Below are 12,862 nucleotides of genomic sequence, written 5' to 3'. Positions count from 1 at the left end.
CCCCTCTGCTATTCTGTGATGTTGCCAACAGGCCAAGCTGCCTGGTTTGATGGCTCCTCTGCCGGCTCTTTCCCAAAGTAAGCAGATTGCTTTTAAGCCGAGTGCTGACCTTGGCCAAAATGAGGAAATAGCTTGAGAACTTCTGAAGAGAGCCTGGCTGGTGATGCAGGTCACAGGCACACACTCGCTTCAGCGTCTTATTTCCTGCAGTAGCCAACCAGGCGCAGGGGGGCATGAGTGCAACAGTCCTCTCGTGCCACCTGCAGAGGAGTAATCAGAGCTCAGCTGTGGAGGAGCACAGCTCTGCACTGCCTGGGGACATGTGCTGCCAAAGGATGTTGTGGGCAGTTGCAGCTGGTAGACCTTCCCCTCTTCCTCTGTGGATTTGCCTGAAGCTATCCCAGCCAGGGGTCTACTATTGCCATGTCTTGTGGCAGATTAATTATGGACATTTAGTTCTGCATGTTGGACGAAGGTCTTCCTTTTGCCTCTCTGGCCAGTTGGCTTCACTTGGTGACCCTGAGCTCTACCTGGCCAGCCTTCCCTGGCCTGATGCTCTCCAGATGTTTTGGACTGCAAAGTCCCATCATCAGCCCCTGCCGATGTTCTCCTTCCATTGTGACAACTCCCTGTGGGTGTAAAGCACCGAAAAGGCCTGATAAAAATGCCTTCCTAAATCGGAGAGTCTTGGAGGGTAATAGTCCAATTCGATGCATCTTGGTTCTGATAAAGGAAGGATGGGCTGGGCTGTGGGCCTCCTCTTCTATTTCTTTCTTTCTTGTCCATCTGGGCAGTGTCTTTCAGGGACCCCATAAGAGAAACCACCTAAAACTCCCAACGTGGTCTAGCCACAAAACCCCAGTTGCTTCCCATGAAGTTGGCACAATGCCCTGGCTGGCCTCTTGGGGATGGGTTGTGGCTCTGTGGCAGAGCACCTGTTTTGCATGCAAAAGGCCCTATGTTCAACCCCACAGTGGCATCTTCAGGTAGGGCTGAGAGAGACCCCTCAGTCAGAAGTCCTGAACAGGCGTTGGGGAGACGATCCTGGGATTGATGGACCCACGATCTGACTCTGTCTAAGGCAGCATCTGAAGGGCAGAGTAGTTGTCCTACTTGCTCCTGCGTGCCCTCGCCCTCCAAGTAGGCCCCTGGTTGGATGAGTGGAGGTGGTGGAGATGGGGAAGGTCCCAAATTCAGTCCTCAGCATCTCCAGAGAGGAGGCACTTTGTCAAAAGCTTTGCTGAAGTCGAGATATATTATGTCCACAGCATTCCCACAGTCTACAAGGGAGGTTACCCAATCAAAAAATGAGATAAGATTAGTCTGGCAGGATTTGCTCTTGATAAATCCATGTTGGGTTCTAGTAATCACTGCATTGTTTTCAAGGTGCTTGCAGACTGACCGCTTTATAAGCTGCTCCATAATTTCCCCAGGGATCGATGTCAGGCTAACTAGTCTGTAGTTCCCCGGTTCCTTCTTTTTTCTCTCTTTGAAGATTGGGACAGTAGCCCTCCTCCAGTCATCTGGCCACTCTCCAATATTTCGCAAAGATAATAGACAGTGTTTCTGAGAGTTCTTCAGCCAGTTCCTTCAAGCCTCTAGGATGCAGTTCATTGGGCCCTGGAGATTTGAACTCATTCAAAGTGATTAGCTATTCCTTGACCATTTGTCTATCACTCTCAAGCTGCAATCCTACCCCTTCAATGTCACATTTATCAGGAAGGTCATAGACCCTCTTTTGGGAGAAGACTGAGCCAAAGTAAGAATTGAGCACTTCTGCCTTTTCTTTATCTGTTATCAGTTTGCCATCCTCATCGAGTAGCAGAACCACCATTTCTTTTCTCTGTCTTTTACGATGGATGTACCTGAAGAAAGCTTTTTTGTTGCATTTAGCATCTCTCACTAACCTCAGCTCATTCTCAGCTTTAGCCTTCCTGACACCATCCCTGCAATTCCGTGATACCTGCCTGTACTCTTCCTTTCTGGCCTGGCCTTCTTTCCACTTCCTGTATGTGTCCTTTTTTGTTTTCAGGTCATCTCTAAGCTTTCTGTGAAGCCACATTGGCTTCTTCTGCTGTTTTGCCCCCTTTTTCCTTGTTGGAATTGTTTGCCATTGTGCCTTTAGAATTTCCTCATTTAGAAACTCCCACTCACCTTGGACTCCTTTTCTCATTAGGGTGGCTTGCCACAGAACCTTACCATTGTTCTGAGTTTATTAAAATCACCTTTCCTGAAGTCCAGGGTACACGTATGGCTACTCTCAGCTTTTGCTTCCATTAAAATCAAGTATAGCGTGGTCACTTTCCCGCCGAGTTCCCATAACTGCCACTTCATCCAAGTCATCTCTGTTGGTTAGAATCAAGTCCAGGATAGCTGATCCTCTGGTTGCTTCCTTCACTTTCGGTAGGAGACAGTTATCTCCAACAAAGTCAGGAATTTCTTGGAGGGGCCGTGTTTAGCAGAATTTGTCTCCCAACTGATATCAGGATAATTGAAGTCCCCCATTACTACTACCTCATGCCTCCTTGAAACATTGGCAATTTGCTTTGTGAAGGTGTTACCTTCGTCTTCTCCTTGACTGGGTGGTCGGTAGTAGACTCCAACCACCATGTTCCTTTTATTTCTTGCTCCATTAATTTTAATCTAGATATTCTCAGTGGAGCTACCAAGCTCATCCTGCAGTATTTCTGTGCAGGGATATATATTTTTAACATATAGCGCGACTCCACCTCCCTTTTTATTCCTTCTGTTCTTTTGGAACAAGTTATATCCTTCAGTCGCTGTATTCCAGGCATACATGCACTGCCTTGATGCCGTTGTAAGAGGTGGTTATGCGTGTTTTAAAATACAGTAGGGCCTCACTCATACGGTGGGTTAACATTCCGGACCCCCACTGAAAAGTGGAACTGATTGAATAGAATGGTGTGCGACGCCTGAAAACCGCCGTAAAAGTGGAACAAGCGCCGTATGAGTGGGGGTTTAGTCTAATTTCCTCTAATTGAGACCGCTGCATTAGCGAAGCGCCGTGAAGCAGGGCCCTACTGTAAATGAAGTGTGCATCTGGCGAATGCTGGTGTGCAGCCTGTCTTGGGTGTGGCTGCACATCCCCCCTGAGACTTCAGGTGCCTGCCTTGGGGGAGCTGCAGGTGGTCGCCCAGAGCCCTTTTTTCCAACTTTAGCTGGTGCATTGGCTGTGCCCTGTCTCCCCTGGAGAGGGGCCTGGTCTTGGTCCCATGCTTATCCCAGGCTTCCCAGGGTGGGGATGAGGAACCGGTGGCCTTTGAGATGTTCCTGGACTCCCAACAACCCACCATCATCCCTGACCATTGGCTGCTGAGAGTTTGAGTGGCAATACCTGGGGGAGGGCTCAGGGCCTCCACCCTCAGCTTAAGGCTTTGAAGGCCAAGAGCAGCACTGAGGTGGTGAAGTTGGAGTGTGTACTGGTGTTACGCAATCTGACAACGGGGCTCCTGCTGGGAGTCCAGCTGCTGTGCTTTGTGTCGGCTGAACAGTCCAGCTGCTCTTCTTCCAAAGCAGCCCTGCCTGGAGCATGTGGCAGAAGCATCATCCGGATGTCACCAGCACCTGCGTTTCTGCAGGAAAGATGAGCAGCCAGAACTGTGCACAGCAGTACTGCTTCCTGCCTGTGAGCACCGGTTGCTGGCGGTCACATGTGGGGACCACAAGTGCTGCTGCGCTCATGTTTGCTGCTTGTGAGCTTCCTGTTGGGGCATCTGGTTGGCCCTGTGAGGAGGGGTGCTGGAGGGGCCCCCTTTGGCCTGATCCAGCTGCTGCGGCTGTTCCACCTGGCTCAGTGCTGTCTACACTGACTGGCAGTGGCTCTCCAGGGCTTCAGGAGGAGTTTCTCCTCGCTCGCTTGGAGCTGCTTTGGGGATTGAACCAGGAACGTTCTGCATGCAGTGCAGGGGCTGCACCTCGGACGTCAGTGGCAGCAGATGTTGCTGGCTGGATCGGTGGCGAGAGAGACCGGCCAGGGCTGGGGATTAGCATCATGGGGCGAGGGTGCTGGGGCAGGCCTGCCCCCCACCCTGAGCCTTGCAGCTGCCAGTGGGTGCTGGGCAGGGACAGCCCTGCCCGGTAGCTTCTGCTTCTGACCTTGTGGCCCAGGCAGCAGCCTGCCCTTGAATGAGCCCTGCTGACTGAGCTATCTGCCCTTGTGTTGTGGGGAGGGCCCCCAGCTGGGCAGGCTGGGAGGAGGCCTGTACCCGCTTCCCCGCTTGAGCCACAGGCTGCCTTCCAGTGCCCTGATACTGGGGGGGACGGGACTGCTGGCTGCTGGCCTGGGAGAGGAGGAGGAGGAGGGTGTCCCTGCCGTCAGGCCTTCCTGCTTGCAGCCATCCTGCCGGGCGGGGGCATAACAGAGTCTTGTGGGCAAGGCTTTTGGCCAGGTGCCCTCTGTGGTGCCAGTCCAGCCACCGCACTGATGTTTTGGGGGCTGCCGTGTTGGCCCTGGGGAGAGGCCCAGGTCCCTCCTCCCTTGGGCTGTGGGGGAGTGAAGGGGTTCCCTGTGCCAGTGCCCAGCCCAGCGCTGACATGCCAGAGTGGGGAGCGTCCTCCAAGTGCATGCCGCCTCTGGCAGCGTTAGGTGTTGCCTGTTGGGTTCCCTGCCAGGAAGCGGCTGTTCCCTGCTGGGATCTTGGTGGACGGGGTGCAGTGCCTGCCTGCCCAGCCCTTGGCTGCTCCGTGCCCAGCCCTTGCAAGGGCCCAGTGCCGTTCCGCTGCTGTCTGGAAGAGGCTGCCTCCTCCTGGCCTTGCCCGGCCCTCCTCTTCTCATGCAAGGGGCAGAGTCCAGGTGGAGGGGAGGGGCGCAGCTGCTCTGGGGATGCTGCCGTGGGACTCTTCCGCCTTCCCGTCTCTGGCTGCCAACTCTCTGGGCTGGCTCAGTCGTTCCTTCCTTCCCTCTCTCTGTCTCCCTGTTGGGGGCAGCAGGTGAGTGTCTCTGGGGAAAGAGAGCTGGCCATGGAGGCTGCCTTCCAGAGGGGGTGTGGGGAGGGGAAGTGCCCCCCCCGTGGGCAGCTGGCGCTTGCCACTGTCACCATGAGTGGCAACAGGCAGAAAAGAGATGCTGGCGGAGCCCTGCCAGTGGACTCTGAGCTGCGCATGAGTGGCGCATGCTGCTGGATGTGGACTGTGATCTACCTGGGGCAGCTGGCAGGCACACCTGAGCGTCCCTGTGCTGGCAGAGGGCGAGTGGTGGTGAAGGGAGGCTGAGCTGGCAGGCAGCATCTCTGCCCGGCTCTCTGTAGTCCCAGACCTCCCCTCCCCTCATGTGGGGAGGGCTTCTCTGCCCTCAAAACGGGGTCTGGCTTTGGGATGGGAATGCACGGCGAGGGGGTGGGAAGCCAGTTCTGAGCCAGAGAGCCTGACGTCATGACCCCCAAAGAAGAACGGCAGCCCCACACCTGGGGGAAGCAAGGCCCCCTTGTGCACCCAAGGGGGCCCAGGGCGCAGCTGGAGAGGGCAGGGTCTCTCTCTCCACAGAGCATTTTGGAGGTGATTTTGGATCTTTTCCAACTCTTGTCTGTAACTGCAATTTGGAAAGCTGGGGGGCGGGGAGATGCAGGGATGCCGTCCTCTTCGTGAACCTCCGTGTCATTCCTGGATGTATGAGAATTTTAATTATTTTGATGTTACAGGGCCATCTTTTAGGGATTAGCCCTCCTGAGGTGGGCCTCGCAACATGTTTAAAAACATAAAATCCATTCGTAGCACAATTAGAAACCACAACACTGCAATCTATCAAACATCTGAAAATAGCAGCAGTAAAATATAAAGGCAAGTAGCCAAGCAGGAAGAGTTTAAAAACAGCAGTTAAATCCCGAAATGGGGAGACGGCCAAGAATAAAGGCCTTCAGGGCCCATATTGAGGTAATCAAGGCAAGCTGCATGCTTTCCTGCCTCAGGAGGGAGTTGCGAGGGGCCATGACTGGGAAGGCCTTGCCTCTGGTGATCATCCGTCTGAGGGGCCTACTCTCGCGAAATAGGCAGAGTGCATCAGAGGCTGATCTTGAGGCCCAGGCAGGTTTGCCATAGCAGGGCCCCCTCAAATAACCTGGTCCTGAACTGGTTACCGAACTCTCGCTGCCCGTGAAGGGGGAAGCATTTTTGGAGCCCACGTGCGCTCTCCCTGGTGGATTCCAGTCCTTTGAGCCACTCCCCTCAGGGGACCCAGGATGTGCTCCAGCCAGCCATGGCACCCAGCACAGCACATGGTGGAAGCTGTGCCCGCTTGGCCGCTCTGGAGCGGCGGAAGACGCAAGCAGCCTCCAGAGGGCATGAGAAGGGCAAAGGGACCCATCTAGTACTACCAGCGTCCCAGTTTCCCCACAGTGGCCAGCCAGTAGGCTGCAGGCGCCATTCAGAGGCATCCCATTGGTGGAGGCAGAGCATAGCATAGCCGCTGTGGCTAGTAGCCATGGGCCGCCTCGTTCTCCATGGAGTGGAGGGCTCTAGGAGGTAGCCTGATGCTGAGTCAGCCCCTTGGTCCATCCAGCGGAGTAATGTCTGCACTGACTGGCAGCAGCTCTCCAGAGTTACAGGCAGAGTCCCAGCCCCCCTGAAGAGGCTGCCAAGGACTGAGCCAGGGGCCCTGTTCATTTTGCTGACAGCCTTCCCTCGCCCCTAACGAGGCTCGCGTGAAGGACGACAGCAACACGCTACCCAGGCAAGGCAGGAAGAGCCGGCTGCTTCCCGCAGGTGCCCGCCTGGGCTGTGGAGGGGCCGCTGGAGCTCAGGAGTGGTGTGGTCATGCGGCCGGCCCTGTGGAAAATGCACAGGAGGGTTAGAGCTGTCAAGCCTGGATCTGCCACCCAAGGCAGTTTGTGGCAGCCGTCGGTGTCGTAATGCAGAGACAGCCCAAGTTGCAGGACTTTGTGAACGGAGGGCTTGCTTTCTTTACTGCAGGAAAGGCAGAAGCAATGAGCTGCGGGTAACGGGCAGCCTTTCCTCATGGGGGGATGTCCCTCTGGTTTCTTTATCTGGCCGGGAAGGACATGTTTGGGATACAGACAAACGCCCTGGCGAGGTCTGCTGCGTGAGGGAAGCCACCCTTGGAAGCAAGGAATGGGAGCACATTTCCCAGCCAGGCAGGGCTTGCCTGATCCTTGCAAAGGCAGCTGCTCCTTCTCTTTTGTTGCCAAGGATCCGTTGGCCTGTTGGCCTTTGGCCTTCTGCTTGTTTGTAACACGATCACTTTGTTGAGCAGGGAGGTGGCGTCGGCGGCCTTGTCGCCTCTCGTTCTGCCTTTCAAGGGGAGCTCCCAGGCCGGTCCCCGCACCCGTTTTCAAGGGGAAGAAGATGAACGTAACTTGCACCTTGTTGACACCCTGCTCTTCTTCGGCTGTGCTTGGAAAAGGTGGTGTAGAACTAAATCAAATACAGTAGTAAAAAATAGAAGCAAAACCTGCACTGTGGAAGAGTAAGGGGAACAATATTTTTAAAAATGATGTACTGCTTTGAGGACTAAAATACCCCTGCACCCACGGCAGCAACATCTCTTTCATTGGCAGCAGTAGAACCCTCCTGCAATAAATTCGTTTTGATTTCTGGTGGAAGGAGCTTAGAAAAAGCTGGCAGATTTCACTTGGAGGAAGCATTGCGGATCCCCTGTAAGGGCCCCTCCCCTCCGCCCCCAGCTCACGGGGTGGGTCTCTTGTGGCCTCCGAGGCAGATTGCAAAGGCCCAGCAGGTCTGCTTGGGAGTAAGCAGCCCTTGAGGACCTCGGATCCCAGGCCATTAGGACTGGATGAGAGTTAACAAACTGAAGCTCAATCCAGACCAGACTGAGATGCTGTTGGTGGACGGGTTCTCTGATTGGATGGTGGATATATACCCTGTCCTGGACGGGGTTACACTCCCCCTGAAGGAGCGGGTTCGTAGTGTGGGAGTCTTTTTAGACTCTTCCCTCTCACTTGAGGCTCAAGTAGCCTCGGTGGCAAGGAATGCGTTTTACCAACTTCGGTTGGTAGCCCAGCTACGTCCCTATTTGAGTAAAGAGGACCTTACATCAGTGGTACATGCTCTGGTAACCTCGCGTTTGGATTACTGCAATGCGCTCTACGTAGGGCTACCTCTGAAGACAGTTCGGAAGCTACAGCTAGTGCAAAACACGGCAGCCAGACTGCTAACAAGGACCAAGCGGTCCGAGCATATAACACCTGTTCTGGCCAGCTTGCACTGCTTGCCGATATGTTTCCGGGCCAGATTCAAAGTGTTGGTATTAACCTATAAAGCCTTATATGGTGCGGGACCACGATACCTTGCGGAACGCCTCTTCCGATATGAACCGGCCCATGCACTACGTTCTGCTACGAAGGCCCTCCTCCAGGTTCCAACTCACAGGGAGGCCCGGAGGGTGATGACAAGATCTAGGGCCTTCTCAGTGGTGGCCCCCGAACTATGGAACAGTCTCCCCGAGGAAGTACGCCTGCCGCCGACTCTGCTCTCCTTCCGGCGCCAGGTCAAAACCTTATTCTCTGAAGCATTTTAATTTAAATTGATTTAATTTTAAAAATGTTATTGTACTGATTTTAGATTGCATTATTTTTGTACTATATTGTGTCATTTATTGTTTTGCCATGTTCACCGCCCAGAGAGCTATAGCTAGTCGGGCGGTATATAAATTTAATAAATAATAATAATAATAATAATAATCTGCATCATCGATGGCGATGTTTCCCTTGCAGTGAAAGCTGACGGCACGCTTAGGCCTTTGGACCCACGCGAGGCCTTCTGAAGACCAGGGTTGACTCCGGAGGCCTACTGTGGCATATGCCCGTCTGTGCTAGGTGGACACGGCTGCCCTTCTACGCTGCAAGGGGGGCACAGGAGCACTTGACGCTGCCTGCTGGTCGTGGGTTGCCAACTGTAGCCCCGCTAGTCATCACGGCAGCCTCGGTGTGTCTTTGCGGCCTGCCTGCAGTTTGAAGGACCGTACGCCCAGGTACTGGAAGTGCAGCATTCCAAGGACCCGGCTGTCACCTGCGTGCAGTGTAGCAAGCTTCTAAAAAGAGCAGGGGGTTGGACTTGATGGTGTTAGGTCCAAACCCAACAATGGCCTTATAGGCCCCTTCCAACTCTACTATTCTATGATTCTATAAGAGAGTGTGTCTTGAGGATGCCGTTGCAGAGCAAAATGGTCATCCCATAATCACCCCCTGATTGTGCATTAGAGTCCCCTTGTTTTACTCCCTTTCGTAAGTCAGTGGGCTTTGGTTGTGAAAATGTTGTGTCTTGTAGCAGGGCCAAACTATGTATGTCTTTCTCTATTTATTTATGAAGTTTGCCTGCTTTTTGTTGAACTCCCCTTTGTGATTATTTTACAACTAACCCAATGCCACTTTCTGGGTGGGAGCTCCAGTGCCAGGGAATCCTATCTGGGGAAATGCAGTGTGTTCCTGGGCGTTTAGAGGTGCATTGCACACTCAGGCTGGGAGTGGTCCCATTTAGGAAGTGTTCAGTTTGGAGTGCAAGGCTGCAGTTCTCCCTGACCCCACTTTTGGGATCTTTTGACGTTGAGACCTGAACACACCCCAGAATTTGGCACCCCCAAGGATTTACAAGGAGCAAGGCTAGATCAGAAGTAAATTTTATTGTCTCAGAAAGGGAATTAGCATGCTTATTTAAGATGTTGAAGAGAATCAAGAAAGAGCACACTATAACTATTGGCTTAAAGTTAAAACTCATGTTCTAGAGGTATGTCTGGGAAGACTTACAGAAACTAGGTTGCGGTGGAAGGAGAGAGTGAAGGAAGGGAAGCGGTTGCTTCCTTTACTTACTTGTTTCTTTGATTAGATTTATATCCCACGCTTCCTTCCAGGGCGGCAAACAAAAGCACTAAAAACACTTTAACACATCATAAAAACAGACTTTAAAATATATTAAAACAAAACAACAATTAAAAACATTTTTTAAAAAAGCTTTAAAAACATCTATTTGTTTTTTAAAAAAGGTTTAAGGTTTTAACAAAAGGTTTAAGGAGAGAAGGGGAAACTGCTGGGGGGGTGAGTGAGTGTGGGGCTTTGGGGGAGTTTCAAAGAAAGAATTGGAAGAAAGCAGGTGGAAGACTTTGGGGGCATTGCTGGGGGATGAGCGCAGAATGAAAGCGGCAGTTTTTGCAGTGTGTGGCTCAGGGTCGCAAGGGAAGGAGATTTTGGGGTGAGACGGCCAAGGAAGGAGAAAGAGAGCCCTGAGCTGGGGAAGGGAGCCGGTCTCCTTGCGAAGTGGGAGTCTGTTGAGGCTTGGAAGGAGGGAGGGAGAGGGTTTTGCCAGCTGAGGGGCTTGCCAGAGAGGAAGGGGTGTGTGTGCTTGTGCATTTCTGCTGAGGTCTCATACCTTTCCGTCATTCTCTGTTGGAGCTGGAGGTTCCTCTGCAGCAACAGAAAGGGAAGTGCATGCGTGGGTGTGTGGAGTCCACAGGAGAGTCCCTTTTGCTTCAGTTTGCCAAGGATAAGGGGGGCTGGCATGTGCCCCCCGGCAGGCGCACTGAGGGGGCGTGGGTATGAAGTCTGCATCCACTCTTTCCTCGTCGGAGCCTGGGAGGCAGAGGACCCCGGCAGCGGGAAGTTGGCAGAGATGCACCGTGCAAGGAGGCAGTGGCTGTTGGCCTCAGCAGGAGGCGTTGCAACTCAGCCAGCTCGAAACGTGCTCTGCCTGAGTCGCTGTAATGGGGGCTCGCCTTTCCAGGCCCAGATAGAGCTTCCCTACTCAGATGCAGGCTACCATACCAAATGCTGTACCAGACCTGTGCTTTAGGTGACCAATTCCTCTGTCACCTGCCCCCGGCTGTTGCTTTAGGGTGAAATGTCGCTGAAATGTGTTTACTCTCCTTTTCAAAAGTTTTGACACGCACATCCCCAATCTAGGGTGTGGAAACAAAACTAGCTTCCACCCACCTGTTTTCTGTCCTTGCCCCATTTCCGCAGGCTGGTGCTCCCTCCAAAGCAGCATGGAGTACCCTCTCCATGGACCGGCTGCCCCCCCATGCCTGCCCAGCCCCACTCAGCAGCCCTCAGACGAGCAAGGCCAGTGCAAGGCCTCCTGTGACCACTGACCTGCCCAGCCTGCCTCCTTCCCTGCCGTCCCCATCCGGAGTGTGGCCCTTCCAGATGGAGAGGATGAGCTGGCTGAGCAAGCTGAATCCCCGGGCTCCAGGGGGACACCGGGCGAGCCGTGGGGCCAGTCTGCAGAGCCCCATGGTGGCAGACCCTGAAACCTGTCTGATGGTCTTCAAGAATCACTGGGTCCAGGTGAGTGCTACTGAGAGGGGCATTTGGCCCACGAGGAGGGTCCGGGGGGAGAGCTTGGGCTTGTCTTGATGGCCTCCCCCCCCCGGGAAATGGAACAGGTGGCAAGTGTGTGAGCAAGGCCCACTGCCCGCACACCACGCTCAGAAGGCAGGGGGGAGAATGTGAAGGGGGTGTCCCCAAGCGTGTGCAGAGCCCACTGTCCCCATTGTGTTCCACTGCGCTGTGGGGCTTGGGGAGGGGGCTGGCTCCTGGCCGCTGTGGGGGGCGGGATGCTAAGCTGGGTGGAGCCGCCTTGGGCTGATGCATCTTCTGGTGTTTGGGGAGGGGCTTCCGCTTCTCAGAAGCCGGTGTGCTTCCTCATCCCAGGGGCTGGAAACTGGGGTGGGTGGCGGGAGAGTGCTCTGGTCCTGTTTGTGGGCTTCTCTGGGGCATCTGGTGGGCTGCTGTGAGGCCAGGATGCTGGGCCAGCTGGGCCCCCTTGGGCCAGGTCCGGCCGCAGGGCTCCTCTGACTTCTCCCGGCCCTGCCGCCCCCTCCCTGCAGGTGCTGAGGATCCTGGAGAAGCAGCGGGGGCCCTGGACGGCCCCAGGGGCAGCGGACGACCTCAGCGCCGTGCGCAACAACACCTACCAGATGATGACGCTGCTGGCGGAGGAGCGGCCCCGGGGGGCGGAGACGGCCATGGGGCCCATCCTGGAGTTTGTGGTGTCAGAGAGCGTGCTGGAGCGCTTGCTGGGCTGGCACCTGCAGTGGGACGTCCCCGAGGAGCGCAAGGTGGAGCTGCTGAAGCTCTACGAGGTGCTCATCAGCCAGGCGCGGCAGCCCCTCCTGCGGCACAAGCCGGTCCTGACCCCCCTGCTGCGCCTGCTGGGCCTGTGCCCCGGGCCGGCCTCCCCGCTCCTGGAGAGCAACCTGGTGCTGCTCCTCAACCAGCTCTGTGTCTCGGTCGCCCGGGAGCCCCCGCTGCTGGAGCTCTTCTTCCACAGCCCCACGGAGCAGGGCCCCGCCAACCTCATCATCTTCTCCCTGCTCATCCCCTTCATCCACCACGAGGGGGTGGTGGGCCAGCAGGCGAGGGACGCCCTCCTCCTCCTCATGGCGATGTCTGCCGGCAACTGCACCGTCGCCCAGTACATCACCGAGAACTCCTACTTCTGCCCGGTAAGGGGGGCAGGGGGGGTGAGGGGATCGCACCCCATACCCAGGAAAGAGCCCCCAGCCTGGGCAAGAACCCCCGATCCGTTTTGTTTAAGGGATGTTGCCTCTGCTGCCCACGTGGGCATGGGCATAACAGAAACCCTGGCCCGCTTCTGAATTCAGCTGGCCTGAGTTGCCATTCCATGGGTGCCATGAGGACTAGGCACTTGGAGTTCCTTTAAAAAAAACAGCACTGGAATAAGATTTAGAACCAAGAATCACATACCAAGAGGGTTATAAAGTGTTCAAAATACATCAGACCCAAAACAACAACAGAAAAAAGGATTGATTACATACAGCTTTTTGTTTCAATGCCAAACGAGTGGAATCACAACTTCTTGCCGTGTTGCCCAGATAGGGAGCCCCCATTGGATTTACAGCATTTTGGCACTTTGGAAA

General features: G+C 54.7%; 1 protein-coding gene across 7 annotated transcripts in view; it reads left to right on the top strand.

The window, feature by feature from the left end:
- The window catches only part of FHIP1B (FHF complex subunit HOOK interacting protein 1B), a 31,700-nt gene that overhangs the window by 8,914 nt on the left and 9,924 nt on the right, over positions 1-12,862 (top strand). For 6 of the 7 annotated variants that reach the window (XM_061629268.1, XM_061629270.1, XM_061629271.1 and 3 more), the window contains 2 exons: positions 10,944-11,267; positions 11,810-12,427. In XM_061629268.1, the coding sequence (XP_061485252.1) occupies positions 10,983-11,267; positions 11,810-12,427 (903 nt within the window). In that variant the 5' untranslated portion in view covers positions 10,944-10,982. The remainder of the gene's footprint in view (positions 1-10,943; positions 11,268-11,809; positions 12,428-12,862) is intronic. The other variant, XM_061629273.1, reaches the window with a different exon arrangement.

The sequence above is a fragment of the Rhineura floridana genome, chromosome 5, assembly GCF_030035675.1.
Source record: "Rhineura floridana isolate rRhiFlo1 chromosome 5, rRhiFlo1.hap2, whole genome shotgun sequence".
NCBI lineage: Eukaryota > Metazoa > Chordata > Lepidosauria > Squamata > Rhineuridae > Rhineura > Rhineura floridana.
Note: the sequence above shows the minus strand (reverse complement) of the source record. Positions and strands in the feature narration are given on the sequence as shown.